Source organism: Lampris incognitus, chromosome 18, assembly GCF_029633865.1.
Source record: "Lampris incognitus isolate fLamInc1 chromosome 18, fLamInc1.hap2, whole genome shotgun sequence".
NCBI classification, from domain to species: domain Eukaryota; kingdom Metazoa; phylum Chordata; class Actinopteri; order Lampriformes; family Lampridae; genus Lampris; species Lampris incognitus.
The window spans coordinates 29866786-29891746 of NC_079228.1; the positions used below are offsets into that span (position 1 = coordinate 29866786).

Consider the following 24961-nt stretch of genomic DNA (forward strand, 5'->3'; position numbering starts at 1 on the left):
ATTTACAAAAAGTTAAATGACAATTTCAAGAAGTTATTTATGCGTCCGGGTGGTGTGGCAGTCTATTCTGTTGCCAATCAATATGGGGATCGCCAGTTCGAATCCCCGCGTTACCTCCGGTTTGGTCGGGCGTCCCTACAGACACAATTGGCCGTGTCTGCAGGTGGGAACTGGGGGGAATAACGTGATTCCCCACGCGCTACGTCCCCCTGGCAAAACTCCTCACTGTCAGGTGAAAAGAAGCTGCTGGGGACTCCACATGTATCAGAGGAGGCATGTGGTAGCCTGCAACGCTCCCTGCATCGGCAGAGGGGGCGGAGCAGCGACCAGGACAGCTCGGAAGAGTGGGGTAATTGGCCGGATACAATTGAGGCAAAAAGGGGGGGAGGAAGTTATTTACAGGATAGTGCAAGTTTTATGCAGAGTGTCCATATACAGAGAGCACAGTTGGGAAGATAAAAGTGGGTGGGAGGGCGGCAGTGTCAGGCTCTGTAGGTGTCTGGGGGCTTGTTGGAAAGACCGACTGCTGTAAGAAGCTATTCCTGTGGTGTGAGGTTCTGCTTTTTATAGACCTTAGCCTCATGCCAGAGGAGAGTGTTTTGAAGGGACCATGACCTGGGTGTGAAGGGTTGACCATGAATTTTCCTGCTCGCCTCGGTGTCCTGGAGGGATGGCAGATTGCAGCCAATCAGCCTCTCAGCAGAGCGAATGATATGCTGCTCTTGTCCTCGGCAGCGGCAGCAACGTACCAGATAGTGGAGGTGAAGAAGGACTCCATGAAGGCGGTGTAAACATACACCATCACTGGCTTTGGCAGGTTTAACTTTTTCAGTGATGGTGGTGTTTAGAGAGTAGAATGCCAGTATGTCACCTTTCTACACAGCTCATATTTTAGTAGTGGCTGGACACCACGTGTGTCGCCCGCTCACACGAGTCTCGCCATCTTTGGTGCCCCAAATATGAGGCAATTCTGATGGGGCTGATGTACATTTCCTACCCAGACCTAATTAAAAGCATATTTTCTCCCTCAAAGTGGTCATTAGATGTGTTGTTTTTTTGTTCAGTTCATAATAAGGGCAACCAGTATCATCCTAGACTAATACCAACATGTTACTCAGCTCAAAAAATGTAAAAAAGGTTGACAGCCTGTTCAGCAGAATTTTCCACCACACCACCATTTATCTGCAGGACAGCCAGCACTACTCACTACATCACAGCAGGGATGTCATGGGGTTGGGTGTTGGGTGCAGACATGTCATCTGCGTTATCAGAGGTCATCTGATGGCATTTAGTCAAGTTTGGCCCAATGAGCTTCAGTAAGGCTCAACCCCAGATAGCATCCGGATGTGGGCCACTTCAGGCAACAATGCGGCACTGATGGCCTTCTTCTGGCCCTGACAAAATGGATGTGAGCCTGAAGTGGCCCACATGTATAATAGCAAATAAGGCCCAAACATGCCAAATCAAATGTGGGTCTCTTTTTTGGCAAATATGTGGCACATGCGGCAGATCTGGCCCAGATCTGGCAAACAGGAGCGGACCGCCCAAGTGCCATCATTCCATGCGGTATGTGGGCTGGATGAACGTGTTGGGTGTGGGACGGGTCCGGGCCACAGCAATTTTGCTATTTGGGTCAGTACATCGCTCCATCTCAGATAAATAAGAGGCGAACATCAAGCACTACTGAAGCACCGAGCTACAGCCTTGTACACATCTCTTAAAGCAACAATCTTGGAGATCTGCATGTAAATAAACGTCCCTTGTGTAGATTTGTATCGTTTGGCCTGAAATACGCCAAACGATACGCCATTCCTCCACGAATGTTCAGTGCCGTCTCATAGGACTTTCCTGTGAAAAATATTACATGCTGCGTTTTATTTCTTTAGTGAAATGTGGAAGAAAGCAGCAGGCAGCATTAAGTTTTAAGAGGGACCAAAAACGCTGTAGTCAACAAGCAGATTTTGAAGAACAAGTTGGTAGATGACCTTTCAGCCATGCGTGTTTGTTTGGCGGTGGAGAAAGGTGGAGAATATCTGCTTCCTCCACCTAACCTTTGACCCTCAGCAGCCCACAAATCAGCATTTCCCCAACGTATGTACATAAAGAAGCTGAAGCCCTGTTAGCATTATTCCTGTTTATTGTCGTTTACTATGGATGTATTTGCTTTACACAATCGGAGTAAATATAGATATGCCATGGAAATTACTTAAAAACGTCCGGGTAGTGTAGCGGTCTATTCCGCTGCCTACCAACACAGGAATCGTTGGTTCGAATCCCCGTGTTACTTCCGGCTTGGTCGGGCATCCCTACCGACACAATTGGCCATGTCTGCGGGTGGCAAGTCGGATGTGGGTATGTGGGTCGTTGCACTAGCGCCTCCACTGGTCGGTTGGGGCGCCTGTTTGGGGAGGAGAGGGAACTGGGGGGGGGGGGGGGGATAGTGTGATCCTCCCACACTAGGACCCCCTGGCGAAACTCCTGTGTCAGGTGAAAAGCGGCTGGTGACTCCACATGTATCGGAGGAGACATGTGGTAGTCTGCAGCCCTCCCCGGATCGGCAGAGGGGGTGGAGCAGCGACCGGGACGGCTCATAAGAGTGGGGTAATTGGCCAGGTAACAATTGGGGAGAGAGAGAGAGAGAAAAAAAAATTACTTAAAAACCACATCCCAAAGCATCAGTACAACCACGGAGGATGTTGACTAAACTTGTCTCATTCTATTCTTTAATGTTGTCGGTGAGACAAAAGAAAATTGCGCATTTGTTTTCAAAGAGCGATTTCACCGTTAGCCGGAAAGATGACAGCAATTAATAACCTTTTTTTTCCATCTTTTATTCAAAAGTATGATACAAAATTTTTTTGGAGAGCCGTGTCATCCATCCTCTGACAAACGTGGTTAATACACAAGCGGAGACCAGCACCTCAAAACCGCTTCACACAAACCAGCAGGGGTCAAATGAGGGGCCGCCATTAGAAAAGGACGTTTTTGGGGGGGGGGGGGGGGGATACCAAAAAAAAAAAGGATGTTCGTCAAAGGAGGACGTTAGTCAAAGGTACAAGAGATGTCTCAGATAAACTGGTTTACTGTGTCAGATAACACGTAGGTTTCGATAGTAAAAAATAAAAAAATTAAACAACTTTTTGGCTCAAACGTTTTCTATGAACAATCGAGAGTCAATTTGTCAAGTTGGAGTCTGAAATATAAACGTTCAATGCAAAAAGGTATCATATTCTGCAGTGGGTTTTCTCCGGGCGCTCCGGTTTCCCCCACCATAAAAAAAAAAAGAAAAAAAAAAAGACATGTATGCTAGGTTAACACTCCTGTCTGTGCCCCTGAGCAAGGCATGGCAAGAAGAACTGGGAACTGGAGGTGGTCCCCGGGTGCTGTACGGCGGCTGCCCACTGCTCCTAGCTACACAGCTAGGACGGGTTGAATGCAGAGGACAATGTCCCTACGGGTATATCAAGTAAAGTATATCAAAATCAAAAAAAATATTCTAAACTACCAGATCCTCCCTTACACTAATTTTAGTAGGCAAATGACCAACAATCCCAGTGTGTGTGTGTGTATGTGTGTATATATATATATATATACATATATATACACACATTCCATGGAGTAATTAGGTAAAAGGGAACTAAATGTAAAAAACACAACAAATCCTGAGTCTTGTCTGCAATCATAAACATTCAACCAGACCTTAAGCATCCAACACAGAATGAAACCAGACTTGACATGTTATACGCTCAACGACCGTTTCTGCGCCCTCTTCCTCAACATTTTTCGTTTTAATTTCCTGCACGGCAAGCGAGAAACTTTCTGGAACAGCATTTTAACGGTTATATTAATAATGTCAACTGAAAACAAAAGTAACCGAACTCTTTTCAGCAGGGAGGTAAACAGATTTGTGAAGACAAGTTTTCATCAGACGGGCACTCTTCCACACGAGCGACCACACCGCGGACCTGGTGCCGCTGAAGAACTCTAATTGCACAGTACGTCACAAAGAAGAACGAAACAGTCTGAACACCTTTGAGTCTATTGCATTGGTCCTTTCCCCTCAGCCAAACACCAGGTTTGTTTCAACAGTTCCTCCTCAGATTGTGTTGACGTCCTGGGTTAAAGAAGTCTTTGCAGTTTAGTATGTTGCAGTTGTTTGTGTATGTGTGTGTTTAAGAAAGACATCAAACCAACCTGTGTACTGCTGATGTAACACAAAGGGAGCATGACGAAATCTGTGTCTGACATGTTCATTTTTCACAATGATCTGTTAAGGACCACTTTCAAAACTCAGTTGAGAAGCCTCAGGCAACTTCCTTCTCCTCCTCATTCTGACTCATCCTCCTCCACTTGGGGGATGTACAGCGGGTCGTCCACTACCTTCTTGCTCTCTTTCTCCCCCAGGTGCATCTCTCGGATGGTGAGGATGCGTGTCAGCATGGCATCCATGGTGGTCTGGTCCAGGGGCGTGGAGCTGAACCACACGGGGCTGTTGGGGATACAGGAGCGCTCTGGCTGGAGGTAGAACAGGTTGGTGCGCTGCTTCACTGACTCTGAGCTGGATGGAGGGACAGACAATGAGGATGTTAGGCGGAGCAGCGATTTTTAATATCAGTTTTTTTTATAATGAGAAACTGTTTTTTGTTCTTATTTTTGCTATTCTTAAATGACTTTAAATGTGTGTTGAGATTATCAATAGTACTGTAGAAGTCATCCTTTATGTTCTGTCTTTAATCAATACCATTGAACCATTGGTCGATCAACAGAAAATTAATTTGATTACAATTTTGGTAATCAATCATTTCAGTTCTTTATCAGTCAAAAATAGCAAATACGGCAAGTTACAGCCCCACAAGAGTTAAGAATTGCTCGCCTTTCTTTAATTTATATCATAACATGAATACTTCCTGGTCAGACTAAGCAAACAGTTCAAAGAATTCACTTTGGGTTCTGGGAACTCAAGTTGGACCTTTGCCATTATCTTTGACATTTCACAGACTGAATAATGAAAGCAGTTGAGAGATTCATTGATAACGAGAATAATTATTGTTAATAGTTCTTCATTTGGGAGGACCATCCCATGTGTGGTTCAGTGCAACGTCAAAGCTAGAATGTTGGACTTTTACATACAAGTGAATGTCTGTGATATTCAAGCCCTTGCCAAACAAATTCACACAGTGCTGATTAAGCCTATCACCGCCAGGTAAATCCCTCTGTATTTCGCAGTATACCAGAGTTTTCATCTGGTGTCTGGGGCGACATTCCCATGCTGTATTCCCACCCTGGGGCACTGGAAGTGATGCGTAGTGATGCATTTTGCATCAACCAGCAATAATTGCTTTGCAAGAGCCGAACTTACATGCGACGAAAGCGTTCGCATGCCTCCGGTTAGCTTGCCATCAGGGCTTTCTGCCACAAAGCTTCCGGGCTCCGAAGCTGTGGCGGAAAAACCCAAGAAGTGTCCCAAGATAAGTTTTTGATGTTCCAGAGAAAAAAAGAAACTCAGCGCTCAGAGCAAGGATTAAAGTATATAAAAAAAAAGAAAAGGATAAGCGGTTAAGATAATGGATGGATGGATGGATGAGGGGAAAAAAACGGTCGAGGGCGAGGACCAACAACCATTGGTGTAGTTTTTCCCTCTTTGGAGAACACTGAACGAAGAGAAGTAATTACCCTCACTGCCAGAAGGAGGAGACAAACTTCAGCACTGCAGGCTAATCCCAAGTGTTTTGTATGAAAATACATTTCTGCAAGCATGGCTTATATTAGAAATAAAAAACTAAACATCAAAGCAGTATAGAAAAACTATAGCTAACTGCATACTTTACAGTCAAACTAGGCTTGTGCACATTGGCGATCAGATCGCATATCGACGACTGAAGGGATGATCGGTGGTTGGTTTTTCCTATGCCGATAGGGTGATTTTAACTCACTTGCTATCAGAACTAAGACGTTATAAAAATAATCGCTAGAATTTGCACCCCATTGTGCATTTAGAGATGTTTCTGGTGGAGCGGCATGTCTGCCCGCTGAGCCCCGTTAATCAGCACGAATGACGAGTTAATATTAAATCCTTCATTACAAAACCAGTTTGCTGTCTCTTTTCCATGGATCTGACACCTCACATGTCCATTCTCCATACGCCTGCTCACCTAAATTTTTCTCTGCGCTCTGTAAAAATAGTTAACGTTATGGATATGATTTGGATTGTGATATCAAACATAATGTTAAATGGAACATTGACGCTGTGATTTTGTTGCTCAAGCACAACACACAGACTTTTAAAAGGGAGCCGTTGTTTGAACAAGAGACACCGCTATTAAATAGATATTTTTAATGTTTAAATAATCAGTTCATCTGGACACATTAAAACATGGCGTTTGTTATTGCCAATCAATGATTCGCACAGAAATCCAACAATAAGGCACCACTCAGGTTCTGATTGGGGAGGCTGTTCCTCCCAAACATGCCCCTCCAGGTTTCTCCATCGTTGCACATGTGAGTGTTGAAGTCCCCAGCAGAACTACAGAGTCCCCAGGCAGAACCCTATCCAGGACACCAACCAGAGTCTCCAAGAACACTGGATACTCCAAACTGCTATTTGGTGCATAAGCACACATAACAGTTAGAGCCTTCCCCCTGGCGACTCACTGTCGTATAGAGGCAACCCTCTCATTCCCCGAGGAGAACTCCAACACGGCGACGCTCATTTGGGGACTTATGAGTATCCCCACACCTGCCCGGCGCCTGTCACCTTGGCCAACTACGGAAAAGTAGAGTCCAGCCCCTCTCCAGGAATTTGGTACCAGAGCCCACGCTATGTGTGGAGTTGAGCCCAACTATATCTAGTTGGTACCACGCCACCTCCTGCACCAGCTCAGGCTCCTTCCCTGTCAGAGAGGTGACATTCCACGTCCCGAGGACCCAATCTGCGATGCCAGAAGTCGGCACGCCCTGGTCCCTGCCTTTGCCTGCCGCCCGGCCTGCACTGCGCCCTAACCCAATGCTCATCCCCGCATGTGGTGGGTCCATGGGGTGGTAGCTCCATGTTGTTTTTTCGGGCTGGGCCCGACCGGGCCCCATGGGCCAAGGCCCAGCCACCAGACGCTCGCCAGCAAGCTCCCTTCCCAAGTCTGGCTCCAGGAGAGGGCCCCGGTTTCATAAAATGTTAATAATCTTTTAAAAATGTTTATTCACGCAACTTAAACTGTATTGCTTGCAGAAAGCTTAAAGTTCGATTTTTTTCAAAGCTCCGTCAGATGCTGAGCCATGCTCTAGATGATCATTCAAATTCTTTTATCCAAATTAAATTTTAAATTTAGACGTCAACAGTAATTTAAAAAATTCTCTGAAAACTACAGCCATCATCAACCCCAGGCTAAATTTTCTCACCATGGGGAGAATAGAAGAAGAATGCAGAAGGAGGACGGTCCACTCACCACTTAGAGAGGTAGAACTCATAGAGTCGGACTGGACAGCGGAGTGGGTTATCATTGTTCTCTGTCATCTCCAGGACCACCTCCTGATTCTCGTCCTCTTTTCGCTTCTTGGCCGGAATGTCATCTGCAACTGAGAGACACACACAAGCCCATCGTAAAAACACAAGCATGCAAGTTAACTGTTTTTTTTTGTTTTTTTTTACTAATCTCTCATATGAGATTTAATAACAGGCTCTTCACATAAAAAAAAAAACAACTAAGTTTGATTAAATCACCCATCCATAAACAAAGTAAGAACATCCCCCCCTGCCTATTCACAGCTTTAACTGACCCATCTCAAGGCCCGCACACCCTTAGTTACTGATGCTCTCTTGTTCATTTCACCATCCTCCAACATGGCAATGCCCATACCATTTAGCCTTCTACCGCAACTGAGATCAGGAAACTTTTCTTCAGTAAGCTAGAAGGAAGGTCTACGGTATGCTGTGGAAGGACACTTACAAGATCTAAGTATATATAAACAGATTAGACGGCACAGCTAAGAAAACGAAGTGATTTCATCTGCAATGAAAGGGCGTAAGCCAGTCAGTTGTCAGTTAAGGCTGAAGATGATGGCATTGCTAATCAATACTGCACTTGTTTATACTGACAGGTAAGTTTAATAATTGTGTATCATTAAATTAGTGTTGAAAACATGATATCTGTTTTAGAGTAGCAGTCTGCTCCATGTCTGGAGCCTTTCGTTGGTACAAAATGTAGCACATTCTTGGAATGGGGCTACATTAGTCCTAGCACCAGACAGTAGATTATTTAGAACATAGCTAGCTAGGCTAATTCTTTACAAGGTTGGTAATACATGAAGTTATTCTTCACTTTTCTGTAATATATTTTATTAACTTATGGATGCAGACAAGCACAATGAGACAATTACTGTATTGTCTCCCTGTTCTCTATGTATGTTATGTGGCATGTACAGTGCGTACACTTTTTTTTTGGGTGGGGGATCCCCCCCCTTTTCTCCCCAATTGCCCTCGGCCAATTACCCCACTCTTCCAAGCCGTCCTGGTCACTGTTCTACCCCCTCTGCCGATCCGGGGAGGGTTGCAGACTACCACACACCTCCTCTGATACATGTGGAGTCGCCAGCCGCTTCTTTTCACCTGACAGTGAGGCATTTCGCCAGGGGGACGTAGCTCATGGATCACACTATTCTCCCCAGTTCCCCCTCCCTGCCAACAGGCGCCCTGACCGACCAGAGGAAGTGCTAGTGCAGCAAGCAGGACACATACCCATATACGGCTGCCCACCCGCAGACACGGCCAATTGTGTCTGTAGGGACGCCCGACCAAGCTGGAGGTAACACAGGGATTTGAACCGGTGATCCCTGTGTGGTAGGTAATGGAATAGACCATTACGCTACCCGGATGCCTGTGTGTACATGTATTTACTGTATATGAGGCACTGTACAAAATTTCGGCAAATTATTTTCAGCCTTTTGAAATCCCACCTTTCCGTGGCAATCCAGCCTAAAACTCTTGAGTTGTTTATCCGCTAGCTGATAAGTTTACCAATTCCCTCGGGCCAAAACAGCTCTAAAACCAAGAGGCCATCATACCATTTTGAGATTGAGCTTCAAGCTCCTTCAAGCATATTGGCAGGTAGAAGCGCAGGAAGTAGCTCTTGGTATTGTCAGCGTTGGTCCGAGTGCAGCGCACGACATTGGCGAAGGTTAGCTGGCAGTGTTGCTCCAGTGTGGTGAAGCCAAAGTACTTGGAGCAGAAGAAGAGTAGTGTGTTGAGGAGGACAGTTGGGGAGTAAGCGCCCAACTGCTTACAGTCCCACAGGTACTCCTCCTCCACACGGGAGTGGATGTAGCCTGGAGGAGGAGAAGAGGAAGCCATCAATATTGCAATAACAAGCGAGAGAGAGAGGTACAGATAAGTAGAAATTACAAGGACAAAACATTATAAGGACAATTTTAGGCCATTTTGAGTTATAATATAGTTTACTGATCATGCCATACAACCTTCCATTTCTTTGCATCATGTTGAAGAGTCCAATGTCAGCAACCCACCAAGTTAAACTGCTGGTATGTGAAAACTTGTTTGGGAAAACAGATTCTGATTTTGATCCATCCCAACTGGCAAAAGCTCTTGCTGTGGTTTGGAACCCAAGATCAGTCTGTTAGCTTTGGCCAACAACTCTGAATCACGCTGATGGTTAATTATCATGTTGACAGATAAGCCACGCACAGGTCCAATTCCACAGCTTCTGGTTGAACGATGAACTTGTTATCTAGGCCAGGGCTGGGCACATGTGCTATGAGTGTGATACAAGTTTTCTATGGGTACACTGTCAATGACATTAACGATATCAATAGAATAAACACTTGGACTTGGACGGAGAACTTTGTTATAAATATCTAGAACCTGAACACATCAGTGTGATGAAGCCTTATCTTAAAAAGGGCGATGTGTATGTGTGTGTTTTCATTCCAATTTAACACAACACCAAACAGCATCACCAGTTCTTTTTATCTTCTCAGGATCAACGTGTGCCAGTTTTCATGAAAGCAGTTGAAGCATCTCGTTGGAATGAAAATCTAAATACATGCGACTCATGCGGACACCTGACGGCTCATCTCTGGATTATGGATTCCAGGAACCTCAGTCGGCCGTGGGACATTAGTGTAGTAGTTCACTAAGCTATCCAAACACCTCATTTGGTAGTTTTTAAACAGAGAAGTGAAAAGTGGAGGTGTGTCTCTTACCACTCGGGGTAATGGAGGGCTTGAAATCTGTCAGTATCTTTGTGATCTCCATGGAGAACTTGCTGTAGAATAGGTCAGTAAATATGTTCTCCAACCGACCATTCTCGAACAGATGCTACAAAGAGACAAAAAGGTACAGTTAAGATGGGGCACTAGCCATGTCTCTGATCAATTGTATCCGGCCAATAACCCTCCTCTTCAAGCTGTCCCGGTCACTGCTCCACCCCTTCTGCCGATCCAGGGAGGGTTGCAGACTACCACATGCCTCCTCCAACACGTGGAGTCACCAGCCGCTTCTTTTCACCTGACAGTGAGGAGTTTCACCTGAGGGACGTAGCGCGTGGGAGGATCATGCTATACCCCCCAGTTCCCCCTCCCCCCCGAACAGGCGCCCCAACCAACCAGAGGAGGCTTTAGTGCAGTGACCAGGACACACACCCACATCTGGCTTCCCACCTGCATACACGGTCCATTGTGTCTGTAGGTATGCCCGACCAAGCCGGAGGTACCACGGGGATTCGATCCGGCGATCCCCGGGCCGGTAGGCAACGGAATAGACCGCTACGCTACCCGGACGCCCCTCTGCACAACTTTTAGGATGTGTGTTACGATTTGTCATTTGGGTTGGCTATTCAAAGATATGTGGTGTTAGTTTGAGAAAGTGAGGGTTGGCAGTGGGGATTGTCCCTAGAAATGATGATGGCCCAGGGACTTACCTGTGAGTGTCACAAAATGTCTGCTTTTAAATGACAGGTCATTTGAGGTCACACATTAGGCTATAATGAACAAATGTAACACAAACATAACGGGATATGGAGTTGCTTCTGCCACTCAACCCCATCACTGGTCATAGGGCCATTGTAATCTAGACATCAGGTGTGCTAGATGGTTACGATTAAATATCAGCTGTTTATACAGAAAGAGTTAATATTAGAATTGGCTATTGAGACTTCACTCAAGTAACAAAAAAAATTTCAAATAAGGTGGTAGTAGGAGAGGGTCACTGATGTGCGTGTTCTGAAAAGGATAAAATGTCTGAGGTAAAACGCTCTGTATGCTTAAAAAAGAGTGGGATTATAAAAAGTAGTGTGGGATTGTAAACAGGATGTCTTTGTAATCACAATGCAATGAGCAAAACTAATATGAATCAAGACTAACACCCTGAGTTTTTCCTTAAAGCTGTTCATAGTGAGCAGGGAGCGGTCAACATGGCAAGAGAAGTAATTGTTAAGAATGAACTGGTAGAATTTGTAGACCACTTAAAAACACTGCCAATTTTTACACCTAAGCAGACCTGGCCCATTGCTGCAGGAAGTGAACGTAGATTTTGGAATGTCAATGTCAAAAAGTTAAAATAGAGAAAAATACACCGCTCACCCAGTAACAGACTTAGCTGAGATGCTGGAGCTATAAAAATCAGACAGAATGTAAAGAGCATCTTCACATTCAAATCTGTGGAAGAACCTTTTTTATTTGCAAGCTTTCAGTCAAGAGACCTTCTTCAAGGCATGAAGAGAGAGCAAGTGAATGCAGCAGTATAAAGGGCTGAGAAAACGTCACTTAATTTGCCTTAATATAGAACACTTGTGTCAATCAGTTGTGACTAAACAACAAGGGAATTGTAGTCCTACATATAGTGGACTACAAATTAAAGACATCATCTACAGAGACGGTCAAGAAACACTAAGCACACTAAAAAGCACTCAGCACACCAGAGGTGTGTGTGTGTGTGTGTGTGTGTGTATATATATATATATATATATATGCGCATGCAATCGCTGATTATTGGGCTGACAGTGGGTCAAAAATTTTGACACTACTGCAATACAAAAAAATGTTAGCCGCTAACTGAATGTTCAATGTGTTGCTATGGTTACAGAGACTTGGTGTCCAGCTCATGAATTTACAATAGTAATTAAACTTTTGTCAAACTATGTGTTCATTATATGGTTTTAACACACCCTCCAGCCAATCAGAGACCAGTATTCTCCATGACCATGGGATAAAGTGTGTGTATGCATGTGTATCATAGACGGTCAGTATTTCCTGGTGAATGCCAACACAAAGGGAGCAGGCTGTGAGTGTGGCCGTGTGTGAGTGTTTGTACGTACACATGTGTATCACAACCAGCTGGTCTCACCTGTTGTATTCCCAAACAGAGGTAAAACAAGCTGTCTGGTGAGTAGGGCTCTCTGTTGGGCCGTCTGACCTCGGCGATGAAGCGACACAGACCGCAGCTAAGCTCTGCCGTGGTGCAGCGAAGCACGTCCTCTTTCAGCTCCACTGGACGCGCTATCATAAACATTGTTTTTGTTGCTCATAAAACATGCAATTTAAGCGGATGCTTTTACCAGAAATGTTTTTTTCCCTTAGTATGTCAAAATTGTGAAGAAGCTAAGTGAGGATTTATAAAATCTATATGGTCAAGAACTTTCCCAGAGATTTCTTTATCTCATGCCATGCTGAGGTCAAACATCATACAAACAAAGCCCTGATAGATAGAATAAAGTGCTTTGGAAAAAAAAGCATCCATCACAACAGAACAATGTTGTTTGGGCTCTTTGAGAGAATGAAATGGATAGATCTATTTTTTAAAATATTTAATTTCATATTCATTTGACTTTAATATTTTATAATGGACAGCCTGCATAAAACCTGCACTACCCTGTAAATAACTTCTCCCCCCCCCTTTTTCTCCCCAGTTGTATCCGGCCAATTACCGTAGTCTTCTGAGCCGTCCTGGTCACTGCTCCATCCCCTCTGCCAATTCGGGGAGGGCCGCAGACTACCGCATGTCTCCTCTGATACACGAGGAGTTGCCAGCTGCTTCTTTTCACCTGACAGTGAGGAGTTTCACCAGGGGGATGTAGCACGTGGGAGGATCACGCTATTCCCCCCAGTCCGCCCCCCCCCAACAGGAACCAAACTGTTCAGAGGAGGCGCTAGTGCAGCGACCAGGACACACACCCACATCCGGCTTCCCACCTGCAGACACGACCAATCATGTCTGTAGGACGCCCGACCAAGCCGGAGGTAACACGGGGATTCGATCAGGCGATCCCCGTGTTTGAAGGCAACAGAATAGACCACCAACTACCCAGATGCCCGTCTTTAATATATATTTTTTTCAATTTAATTCACCTTTTTGCTGCTCTGAGTAGTCAATTTCACCATGGGGCTGAATATCTAAACAAATATAACAAAGGTTTTTGATACCTATCAAAAATCTTTGTAACATCTTAACTGACATATGTTACGTTACAATACAGTTTTTTTTTCTTTTTTCCATTTCTTCAATTATGACTTCTGTCAGTACTCACAACCGAAGCGGAGCTTCTCCATGTTGGGCTGGGTCTCCCTCCACTGGATCCATCTCTTCCAGGCGTCAATTCCATATTTGCTCTCCAGTTTGGGAGGTTCCCTGGACATAGCATTGCCATCACTGCCCGTTTGAGAAGCCCCCGTCGCAGCATCATCTGTTTTAGCCAGCCGTTGGGACCTACGACCCTGGAATGACCAACACCATTCATTAAAAGTGCGTCGGTTACTCCCCCCCCCCCCCCCCCCATTTTTCTCCCCAGTTGTATCCGGCCAATTACCCCACTCTTCCGAGCCGTCCCGGTTGCTGCTCCACCCCCTCTGCCGATCTGGGGAGGGCTGCAGACTACCACATGCCTCCTCCAATACATGTGGAGTCGCCAGCTGCTTCTTTTCACCTGACAGTGAGGAGTGTCGCCAGTGGGACGTAGCGCATGGGAAGATCACGCTATTCCCCCAAGTTCCCCAACCCCCCCAACAGGCGCCCTGACTGACCAGAGGAGGTGCTAGTGCAGCAACCAAGACATATACCCACATCCGACTTCCCACCAGCAGACACGGCCAATTGTGTCTGTAGGGATGCCCGACCAAGCCGGAGGTAACACGGGGATTTGAATTGGCGATCCTCATGTTGGTAGGCAACGGAATAGACCGCTAAGCTACCCAGCGTCAGTTTCTATTTGACAGAAACTGAAATGGCCAAAGTGAGAAAATACAATGGGCCACCAACTAAACCTTTTACACATTTCTGTGTGGTTAACTTTGCAGCTCCGCCAACCCTCTTTTACAGTTCCTAGTCTGTTTTTCCAAAAAGTATTTTAGGGGTAAAACAGTTAAAGTATCTGGTGAGTTTCCAGATGAACCATCTGACATGGCCATTTGGTCTCTTTTTGCAGTTGTTATGTCACCTTGTTCTTGTCCCTGGCCTTCCTGTGAGCTTGCCGTCGTCGGGGTGGAGGTGTGGGTGAAGCACTGGGAGCGTTGGGAGACTGTTGGGCCTTCTCTCTAAACCGGGCCATTTTTTCCAGGGACTCTGTCCATGACAACAGAGTAACCAAACAGTCAGATAAACCAACAACAAGAAAAGTCTGTTTATTCATAAAGCATGTTCAAATACAACTCTGACCAAAGTACTTTACAATTTAGAAAGGAATAATTACATGTATCAATCAATCAATCAATCAATCAATCAATCAATCAATCAATCAATCAATCAAGTCAACTCTGTTCTGTGGCTTTTGAGGCTCATTAATTTGCATTTATTTTTGTTTTTAATTTCTAAATTTAATTTTACAAGTCTCCTATTTTATCTTGTTAATCTATTTTAATTGTGCAGCACTGCGGCCATCATCATTTTATGAAATATGCTTTATGGGGGAAAAAACCCCGACTTGAAACTAAACAAAATTAAAAAAAATAAAATAAAAATGAGTGAAAATAACAGTCAGTGGTAGTTAAAAATAAAAGTTCAGTTTTTTTGTTCTTTTATAACTTTTTTGATCTGAATTTACATGACTCTTTAGCTCCATCCCAATACTATTGTGTCAAGTGCTACAGCTACAACCCGTAAGATTTACATGCAAACAAATTTCCTTTTAGATTCTTTCTTGCTGGCAGAGTGAAGATGATAGTCAATAAAGGACTGAACAGACCATGAACTCTTTGTAGTTGCTAATTTTAATGGGTACCATGTGGTGAGACTCTCCTGGTAAAAACAGTTAAAAGCACATTTTGTTTTTAACATTTAACTACAATTAATTTTGGCTGCTCCCACTAGGGGTCGCCACAGCGGGTCATCCATTTCCATCTCTTCCTGTCCTCTGCACCTTCAACTGTCACGCTAGCCACCTGCATGTCCTCCCTCACCACATCCATAAACCTCCTCTTTGGCCTTCCTCTTTCCCTCTTCCCTGGCCAACTCCATCTTCAGCATCCTTCTTCCAATATACCCAGCATCTCTCCAAACCATCTCAATCTTGCCTCTCTTGCTTTGTCTCCAAACCGTCCAACCTGAGCTTTCCCTCTAATATACCCATTCCTAATCCTGTCCTTCTTTATCACTCCCAACGAAAATCTTAGGATCTTCAACTCTGCCACCTACAGCTTTGCCTCCTATCATTTTGTCAGTGCCTCCATCGCCAAACCATCATGTTTTAAGACTTAACTATTGCAGCTAAAGGCAGGATAAGAGGATTTGTCAAACACTAAGGTAATTACAGCATTAACATCAGTGTCAGTAAAATAGCGAATTAAACAATAACAATCTTCAGGACTGTAGCTTTAATCAACCCTTGTACGGAAATTCTTTTCCACTTGATCAACACACAGAGCATTGGTCAGCTACACAATAATGTCCCTGAATCTCAAAGCCACAGAGAAATCCCTTTGGTTTGTTCTAAGTTTCTTACTCACCAACAGGGAAGTCAGCCTCTATGTCCAAGGGAGGTGGGGCTGGAGGTGTAGGCTCTGAGCAAGGCTCACTGGATATGTCCAAAGGAACGTCAACGATAGGTTGAAGCCTCTCATGGGCGTATGGTCGATTGGATGACTTGAGACTTGTGCCAGAGGATGTGTCTTCCCAGTTGCTGAGGAAGCTGTCCAGGTCTTCAGTGTCAAAATCCTCATTGAAATAACTGTTGTGGCCTGGGAAATAGAGAAGTAATAAGAACGCTTAAATCCAGTGTACCCACAAATTCTCATCTCAAAAATATTCTACTTCCAGACTTGAGCTCAACCTGAATTGAAGATTCAATTGTTACATGCAAGGATTTTTTAAATATCTGACCATGTTCATCAAACATACCATAAAAATTAAGATTATTCTTCATGCATGCAATGTTTAAGTGGGTCCACACTGGCATTAACTGTTTAAGTTACATTGCTTAGAGACTTCGGTTGGCATCAAGGGCTCGGCTCTTAGCTTATTATGCTCTTGCCTCACCAATACAATTTTTTCTGTTGTTCTGGGTAACTCTACTTCCTCGATGGCTCAGTTGAGCTGTGGTGTCCCTCAAGGCTCAGTTCTTGGCCCACTTCTCTTTTCTATATACATGCTGCTCCTTGGTCAGGTCATTCAAAATCACAATGTGCTTTGCCATTTTTATTCTGACAACACTCAGTTATATATGCCACTAAAACCCATAGATCCTGCCCCCCTAGCAAATCTCACAACTTGCCTCTCTGACTTTAAATCCTGGATGTCTGAAAATTTTATTGAATTTAACGATGCTAAGTCTGAGGTCATTCTGTTTGGTCCCGAAAATTCCATCAGCCCTTTTGTTATTAATTTTGGTGGTCTGTCAGGTAGTCTTAAGCAGACTGCTAGGAATCTTGGGGTAAAATTCAATGCTAACCTTGGTTTTGATAATCAAATCAAACATCATACTTTCTCCAGCTCAAGCTAATCTCCAAAATTAGGTCATTTTTACCAATTGCCGATCTGCAAAAAGTTGTACATGCTTTTATCTATTCTCGGCTTGACTATTGTAACGCACTTTACTCTGGTATCAACAAGGACTCCCTCCACCACCTGCAGTTGGTACAAAATGCCACTACTCAGCTCATTACCGGGACAAAGAGGCAGGACCATATCACACCTGTGCTTGCCTCCCTACACTGGCTCCATTATATTTCAAATTGATTTAAAATTTTTATTGTAAGGGTGTCCGGGTAGCGTAGCAGTCTATTCCATTGCCAACCAACATTGGGATCGCCGGTTCCCTGCTGAACATACCAAAGTATTGCTATAAATAATCATGCCCCTGTTGTGATGTCACTGCTGCTCCCTGGTACTCCACAGCCAAAAGGGACTGGTGTTTTAATTCAACCCTACTTTCAGATGGTAAGTTTGTAAAATATATAGAAGAACAAATTACCTTTTTTTCTTGAAATTAATAACACTGCGAATGTCTCTGCTCTTGTGGTCTGGGATGCACTTAAGGCCTACCTGACAGGGCAAATTATATCATTTACTGCAAACAAGAAAAGACAGTCTCTGAAGGAACGATTAGATTTAGCAACTAAAATCCTAGAAATTGATGGGCAATATGCACTAACCCGAACCCAAGAAATATATAACAAAAGATTAGAACTCAAAACTAAATCTGACCTCCTTAACCATGCACCAAACGCAAAATCTGTTATCAAAAAGCAAAATCACCTATTATGAACATGGTGAAAAGACAGGGAAACTGTTAGCTAACCAATTAAAGGGACGTAGGACTAAACAACTCTTAAGTATTCACACAGATAGTGGGGATGTCACCATAGATCCCATTCAATCAATAATACATTTAAAGATTTCCACCCCCAACTATACACCTCCCAATTTGATGGAGATGAAGCGACAATCAAAGACTTTCTTGACCGTTTGCCCATCCCAACTATTCCCCAGACTTGTTGAAGAAACTAGAAGCACCTCTAACCCAAGCAGAAATAGCCCTGGCTATATCATCAATGCAGTCTGGAAAATCCCCAGGGCCAGATGGCTTTCCGGCCGAATTTTTCAATACGTTCTCAGCACTCCTCTCCCCACAATTAACAACCGTTCTAACAGAATCCCTTAGGCTGGCCTCACTCCCACCATCCCTGAATGAGGCATGTGTAATTCTCATAGCCAAGAAAGGGAAAGACCCTGTACAGTGTGCCTCGTACAGGCCAATTTCACTTCTGAACACCGATGCTACGATCCTAGCAAAGGCTCTGGCATGCAGATTGGAAGAAGTTGTCCCCCAAATAATAGCAAATGACCAGACTGGCTTCATTAACCATCGCCATTCCTTTTTTTAATGTCCGGAGTCTCTTGAACATTCTATACTCACCCTCTGAAAACATCCCCGAGTGTGTTGTATCGTTATATGCTGAAAAAGCATTTGATCAAGTTGAGTGGAGGTACTTATTTACAGTTCTGGAAAACTATGAATTAGGGCCGTCGTTTATAGCTTGGATTAAATTATCATATGCATCTCCCAGTGCAAACAGTTCCAACCAATAGTACAGTTTCTCAACCCTTTGCTCTAGGATGTGGAACCCGTTGGGCTGCCCATTACACCCGATCCTCTTTGACTTAGCCATTGAACCGCTTGCAGTTGCTCTTCGAAACAACGCAAACATCGCTGGTATTTGGGGGGGGGGGGTATGGAACATATAGTATCTTCATATGTAGATGACCTTTTGCTATATGTTTCAGACCCAACAACCTCACTACCAAAAGCACGCTCTCTGCTTAAACAGTTTGGATCATTATTGGGATACGAGATAAACATGCACAAAAGTGAACTGTTCCCAATTAACAGAGAAGCATTTGACCTAGACTACAACGACCTAAAATTTCAAATTGAAGAGAGACAATTCACTTACCTGGAAGTAGCAGTCACATGGAAATTCAAAATCTTTTTAAAGAAAATTTCATGACTCTACTAAATCAGGTTAAAACATTGTTATTGCAGTGGTGCCTTTACATTGTTCCTTGCCGGGCAAATAAACTCTATAAAAATGAATATACTACAAAAAATTACATATTTATTTCAGTGTGTACCAGTGTTCATCCCAAAATCATTTTTTGTTTCACTACATTTGATTATTTCTTCATATATATATATATATATATATATATATATATATATATATATATATATATATATAAAACTTATATAGCGCTTTTCTAACACTCAAAGTCGCTTTACAATACACGGCGGTGAAACAAGACAACAGATAAACATAACACAGGCATACAGGGGTGGATGGGAAGGGGGGGCTACGAGAGGGAGAAGCAGCAGCCACACATCACGATATATGGCAAAATAAAAAGCCACGAATAAGCAGGATCTTACTTAAGAGGTTCATAAGGGACGGGGGCATGGGGCTCGCTGATTTCCATCACTATTACTGGGCTGCCAACATTCATTGCCTTGCTTTCAGCCCAACAGCCCAGATTGGACATTTCTGGCATTGGGATCATGCCCGGATATTTCGCTTCCAGCACTCCTTGGCTCACCGCTCAACTACTCCCTAACAAAATCAATAGACAACCCGGTTGTGTGTCATACTCTTAAAGTGTGGGCCCAGTTCAGGAAGTCCTTCGGCTACAGATTTTTCTCTCCTGAGCCCTACTGCTTCTAATTATCTTTTCATTCCATCTCAACATGACTCAACTTTCCAGGATTGGCACAGGAAAGGCATCAGATGTTTTAAAGACATGTTCAAAGATAGCTGTTTTATCTCTTTGAGTCAACTGTCTGAGAAATACAACTTACCCTGAACACATTTCTTTCGATATTTACAGGTCAGACATTATGTGCGCTCCATCTTACCTTGCTTCTCTGCAGAACATGACACTAACCTGACTGACACATTTCTTTCCTTTAACCCACTGTCTAGGGGTGCATTGTCAGCATTATATAAAAACATCTCCATGCTGACATGTCCACCTCTGGACAGGATTAAAGCAGCTTGGGAACTTGATGTGGGACATATATCTGATGACCAATGGGATTCCATCTTCACATAAATACACAAATTTTCAATCTGTGCAAGACACTGCCGAGCGCAATTTAAGGTGGTCGACAAGGCCCACATGTCCAAGGTTAAATTATCTAGCATCTACCTTGATATCTCCACTTGCAACAAATGCAAAAACAGTGATGCTACCTTGATCCATATGTACTGGCTGTGCCCTCACTTACAAAAATTCTGTTAAGATATCTTTCGTACCCCATCTAAAATTTTAAAACAAAACCCAGACCCTCTTATTGCGATGTTCGGCATTACTGATGGAGATGACTCGCATCTGACATCTGCAGAGCGCCACATGGTGGCCTTTGCTTTGCTCTTGGCCAGATGCCCAATTTTGCTCAAATGGAAGGATGCTGCCCTGCCCACGCTTTGCCATCTTCAAGACATAATGTCCTGTCTCAAATTAGAGATGCTGCAATTCTCAGTCAGTGGCTCAGAGAATTTTTTTTTTATAAAACCTGGGAACCCTTTTTAATATATTTTCGTAACAGCCTAACAATGTAAGGACGATATTCATTTCAACTTGGCCCATGACATGAAAAACATTACCTGACTCCATGGAAACAGCTATTCATTTCTTTACTTCTAGACATTGTGCCTTAGAATTATTCCAGATAATCAGGGGGGTGGGAGGGAAGGGCTGTTTCACTATAAGACTGTTACTACCGTCACTGCAACAGGGTTTTGTTTGTTTTTGCTTGTTCTGTACATTGTTCTGTACATTGTGGAATATATGTGTCCAACCCTGTTCATTTTTGTGAAAAATTCAATAAAAATATTTTGAAAAGAAAGAAATTTAATGCTAAGTCTGAGGTCATTCTGTTCGGTCGCGAAAATTCCATCAGCCCTTTTTGTTACTAATCTTGGTGGTCTGTCAGATAGTCTTGAACAGGCTGCTAGGAATCTTGAGGTAATATTCGATGCTAACCTCGGTTTTGATAATCAAATCAAACATAGTGTTCAGCCATGCTTTCTCCAGCTCAAGCTAATATCAAAAATTAGGTCATTTTTATCAACTGCCGATCTGCAAAAAGTTGTAGTGGAGACCGGGAATTCTTTTCACATGGGTAAGTTGTCACATCATTAATATTTTCACCATCAGAGTATGCTACATAAAAGTCGAATACTAGTTTTGTGCATCTACTTGGACTGATGTCATGTCCTTTCTGGGAAAAGCAAAGCACACTGTTAACTGAGGTGAGCACTAATATACCATTTTTCACATTCTAAAGTAAAAACAAATTGAATGTGAAATTTTTTGCAATAATCTTCTTCTAGTGAAAAACCTCTACAATTATACATTTGTACTTGGTAGAGGAGAGAATAAAGTGTCTTGTTATACTTTTGTTAATGTCCTGCTTTAAGCTAACTTTAAGGTTTTGCAAACATTAGAAAACATGGCAGTTTGGGGCAAGTTGTCTCAGTAATTTTGGGGTAAGTGATCACATGGAACAACTTGCTCCAAAATCACTGAGACAAATTGCCAGTATACACAGAGAGTCTGCTTGTCAACTGTTGTCATATGTAATTTTGAATTTTGTGAATGTGTTTTTAAAGAAAGGAAGGCAGGAAAGAAGGAAGGGAGAAGAAATGGTCAGGAATTATAAAAAAAAAAAACAGAAAATGGCAGCACACCACCTGACGTGATGCTAAGGGCAGTGAGGCAGGTGAAGTTGGCAAATAAATCAATCAGGAGTACAGTGAAGGATTATAACATCAACTACTGTACACTGGCTCGATATTGTAAGACATTCACCGCAGCTGAAATAGAAAGACAGACAGCCATCCCAACTACAGTGGTTGGGTATAAATATCCATGGCAGGTTTTTAGCCCAGACTTGGCAGCTGCAGCTTGAGCGGTACCTGATGAGATCAGCTGACATCTATTTTGGTTTGTCACCAACTGAGGTGAGAAAGCTAGCGTATGAATTTGCTGTGGCGTGGGAGCTGTAGTTTCCATCAGCCCGGGCTGAAAAAGAAAAAGCCAGCAGTGAGTGGTTTACAGGCTTCTTAAAGCGGCACCCTACACTCTCGCTCAGAAAGCCAGCGGCAAGTGCCTTTAACAAGGAGAATGTCAAGGCTTTCTTTGACAATCTAGAGGTGTTAGGCCAACACCCACTGGGACCAGGGGACATCTGGAATATGGATGAAACTGGTGTGATGACTGTGCAGAAACCAGACCGATTGGTGGCCCGGCATAGGTTTAAACAGGTAGGATCACTGACATCATGTGAAAGGGGTACCCTAGTGATGCTAGCATGTGCAGTCTCAGCGACAGGGGACAATATTCCCCCTACTTCATATTCCCTCTGGTTAACTTCTGTGATCACTTCCTCAACAATGGACCACCTGGCAGAAAAGGAGGAGCAAACCCCTCTGGCTGGATGAAGGAAACACACTTGGTGGATTTCCTCAATCATTTTGTTGAATATGCCAAGTGTTCAAAGGAAAAGCCATGCTTACTCTTTCTGGACAACCACAGCTCCCATCTTTCCACTTGATGGACTAGAATTTGCCAAAGAAAATGGCATAGTTATGCCCTCCTTCCAACCCCACTGCTCACATAGGCAGCAAACTTTGGACAGAACAGCTTATGGGCCACTGAAGAGGCACATGAACTCAGTGTCCGATTCCCAGATAAGAAACAACCCAGGGAAAACAACCACAATCTATGACATCCCTGGGATTGTGGCAATTGCATATCCTCTGGCTGCAACCCCACTGCATATTCAGACCAGCTTTTGGGTGACAGGGATATTCAACCTTACAACAGGCATGTGTTCTTGGAGAAAGAATATGCACCATCCTATGTCTTAGATCGCCCCTTTCAGGACCCAGTCCTTCCAGGCCCCAGCACCAACCCAGTCTTGCCAGGCCCCAGCACTAACCCAGCCCTGCCCATTAGCACCTTCTTACTCTTGCTTAGTAATGCCAGCTCCACCCACCAATCAACTCTAGAGGACATTTGGCCATATCCAAAAGCTGGTCCAAGAAAACTAACCCGCGAACCAAAAAAAAAAGAAAAAAGAAAAACTGCTATTCTCACTGAAGGAGGCTCTTGTGACTTAAAAGGAAGGCACATGGTAAAAAGAATATATCCCAAAAGAATAGCGGGGGAACCAAATCTAAAACACCAAAGAAGAAGATGGCAGGTATAAAAAGAAAGACTCCAGATGTCTCGTCATCAGATGAAGATGAATGCCTGTGCCTTGTTTGTGTGGAGCCATTTGCTAACAGCCATCCAAGATAGACTTGGGTCCAGTGCATGAAATGCAAACAGTGGGCTCATGAAGAGTGCACCCCTGGCAAGGCAATTTATGTGTGCCAGAACTGCAATTATGATGATGAGTCTGACCAGTGAGGTTTGAGGTTTGTTTGAATGCTTGACATGTTTTATTTGAAAGTTTGTTTGAAATGATTTTCCAGTTGTAGCTGGGACTGATTTAACAGCCACATTCCAGGATTGATTCAAGTTCAGTGATTAATCAATATTTATATTCTGTAGCCGAATTTAATTTTGAATTTGAAGAAAAAAAAATAACCCAACAATGAACTGGTTCTTATTTTATTTGTTGCAAAATCCAGTGTGACGTCTTACCCAACAGTGTGACAACTTACCTACTGATGGGGCAACGTGTCACATGTACACACTCACTATTTAAATGCCTATCCAAAGGAGTTGAATCAAGTGCAACTGGACTTGGTATACAGTGCATCCGGAAAGTATTCACACCCCTTCACTTTCCCCACATTTTGTTATGTTACAGCCTTATTCCAAAATGGATTAAATTCCTTTTTTTTCTCATCAATCTACACACAATACCCCATAATGACAAAGTGAGAAAGGTTTTGTATAAATGTTTGCAAATTTATTAAAAATAAAAAACTGAAATATTGCATGTACATAAGTATTCACACCCTTTGCTATGACACTCAAAATTGAGCTCAGGTTCATCCTGTTTCCACTGATCATCCTTGAGATGTTTCTACATCTTGATTGGAGTCCACCTGTAGTAAATTTAATTGATTGGACATGATTTGGAAAGGCACACACCTGTCTTTACTGTTGACAGTGCATGTCAGAGCAGAAACCAAGCCATGAAGTCAAAGGAATTGTCTGTGGACCTCCGAGACAGGATTGTATCGAGGCACAGATCTGGGGAAGGGTACAAAAAATTTCTACAGCTTTGAAGGTCCCGAAGAGCACAGTGGTCTCCATCATTCGTAAATGGAAGAAGTTTGGATCCACCAGGACTCTTCCTAGAGCTGGCCGCCCAGCCAAACTGAGCAATCGGGGGAGAAGGGCCTTGGTCAGGGAGGTGACCAAGAACCCGATGGTCACTCTGACAGAGCTCCAGCATTCCTCTGTGGAGATGGGAGAACCTTCCAGAAGGACAACCATCTCTGCAGCACTCCACCAATCAGGCCTTTATGGTAGAGTAGCCAGACGGAAGCCTCTGCTCAGTAAAAAGCACATGACAGCCCGCTTGAAGTTTGCCAGAAAGCACCTAAAGGACTCTCAGACCATGAGAAACAAGATTCTCTGGTCTGATGAAACCAAGATTGAACTCTTTGGCCTGAATGCCAAACGTCACGTCTGGAGAAAACCAGGCACCTCTCATCACCTTGCTAATACCATCCCTACAGTGAAGCATGGTGGTGGCAGCATCATGCTGTGGGGATGTTCTTCAGCGGCAGGAACTGGGAGACTAGTCAGGATCGAGGGAAAGATGAACGGAGCAAAGTACAGAGAGATCCTTGATGAAAACCTGCTCCAGAGCGCTCAGGATCTCAGACTGGGGCGAAGGTTTACCTTTCAACACGACAACGACCCTAAGCACACAGCCAAGACAATGAAGGAGTGGCTTTGGGACAAGTCTGTGAATGTCCTTGAGTGGCCCAGCCAGAGCCCAGACTTGAA

General features: G+C 43.8%; 1 protein-coding gene across 1 annotated transcript in view; it reads right to left on the reverse strand.

The window, feature by feature from the left end:
- Positions 1-2057: 2057 nt before the first annotated feature.
- Positions 2058-24961, reverse strand: part of zmym4.1 (zinc finger MYM-type containing 4, tandem duplicate 1) — a 91934-nt gene continuing 69030 nt past the window's right edge. Inside the window, exons 21-28 of the mRNA XM_056298026.1 lie at positions 15940-16170; positions 14436-14560; positions 13530-13716; positions 12350-12501; positions 10210-10324; positions 9055-9315; positions 7440-7569; positions 2058-4558 (exon numbers count right to left, since the gene is read on the reverse strand). Coding sequence (XP_056154001.1) covers positions 4327-4558; positions 7440-7569; positions 9055-9315; positions 10210-10324; positions 12350-12501; positions 13530-13716; positions 14436-14560; positions 15940-16170 — 1433 coding nt within the window. The 3' untranslated portion in view covers positions 2058-4326. The remainder of the gene's footprint in view (positions 4559-7439; positions 7570-9054; positions 9316-10209; positions 10325-12349; positions 12502-13529; positions 13717-14435; positions 14561-15939; positions 16171-24961) is intronic.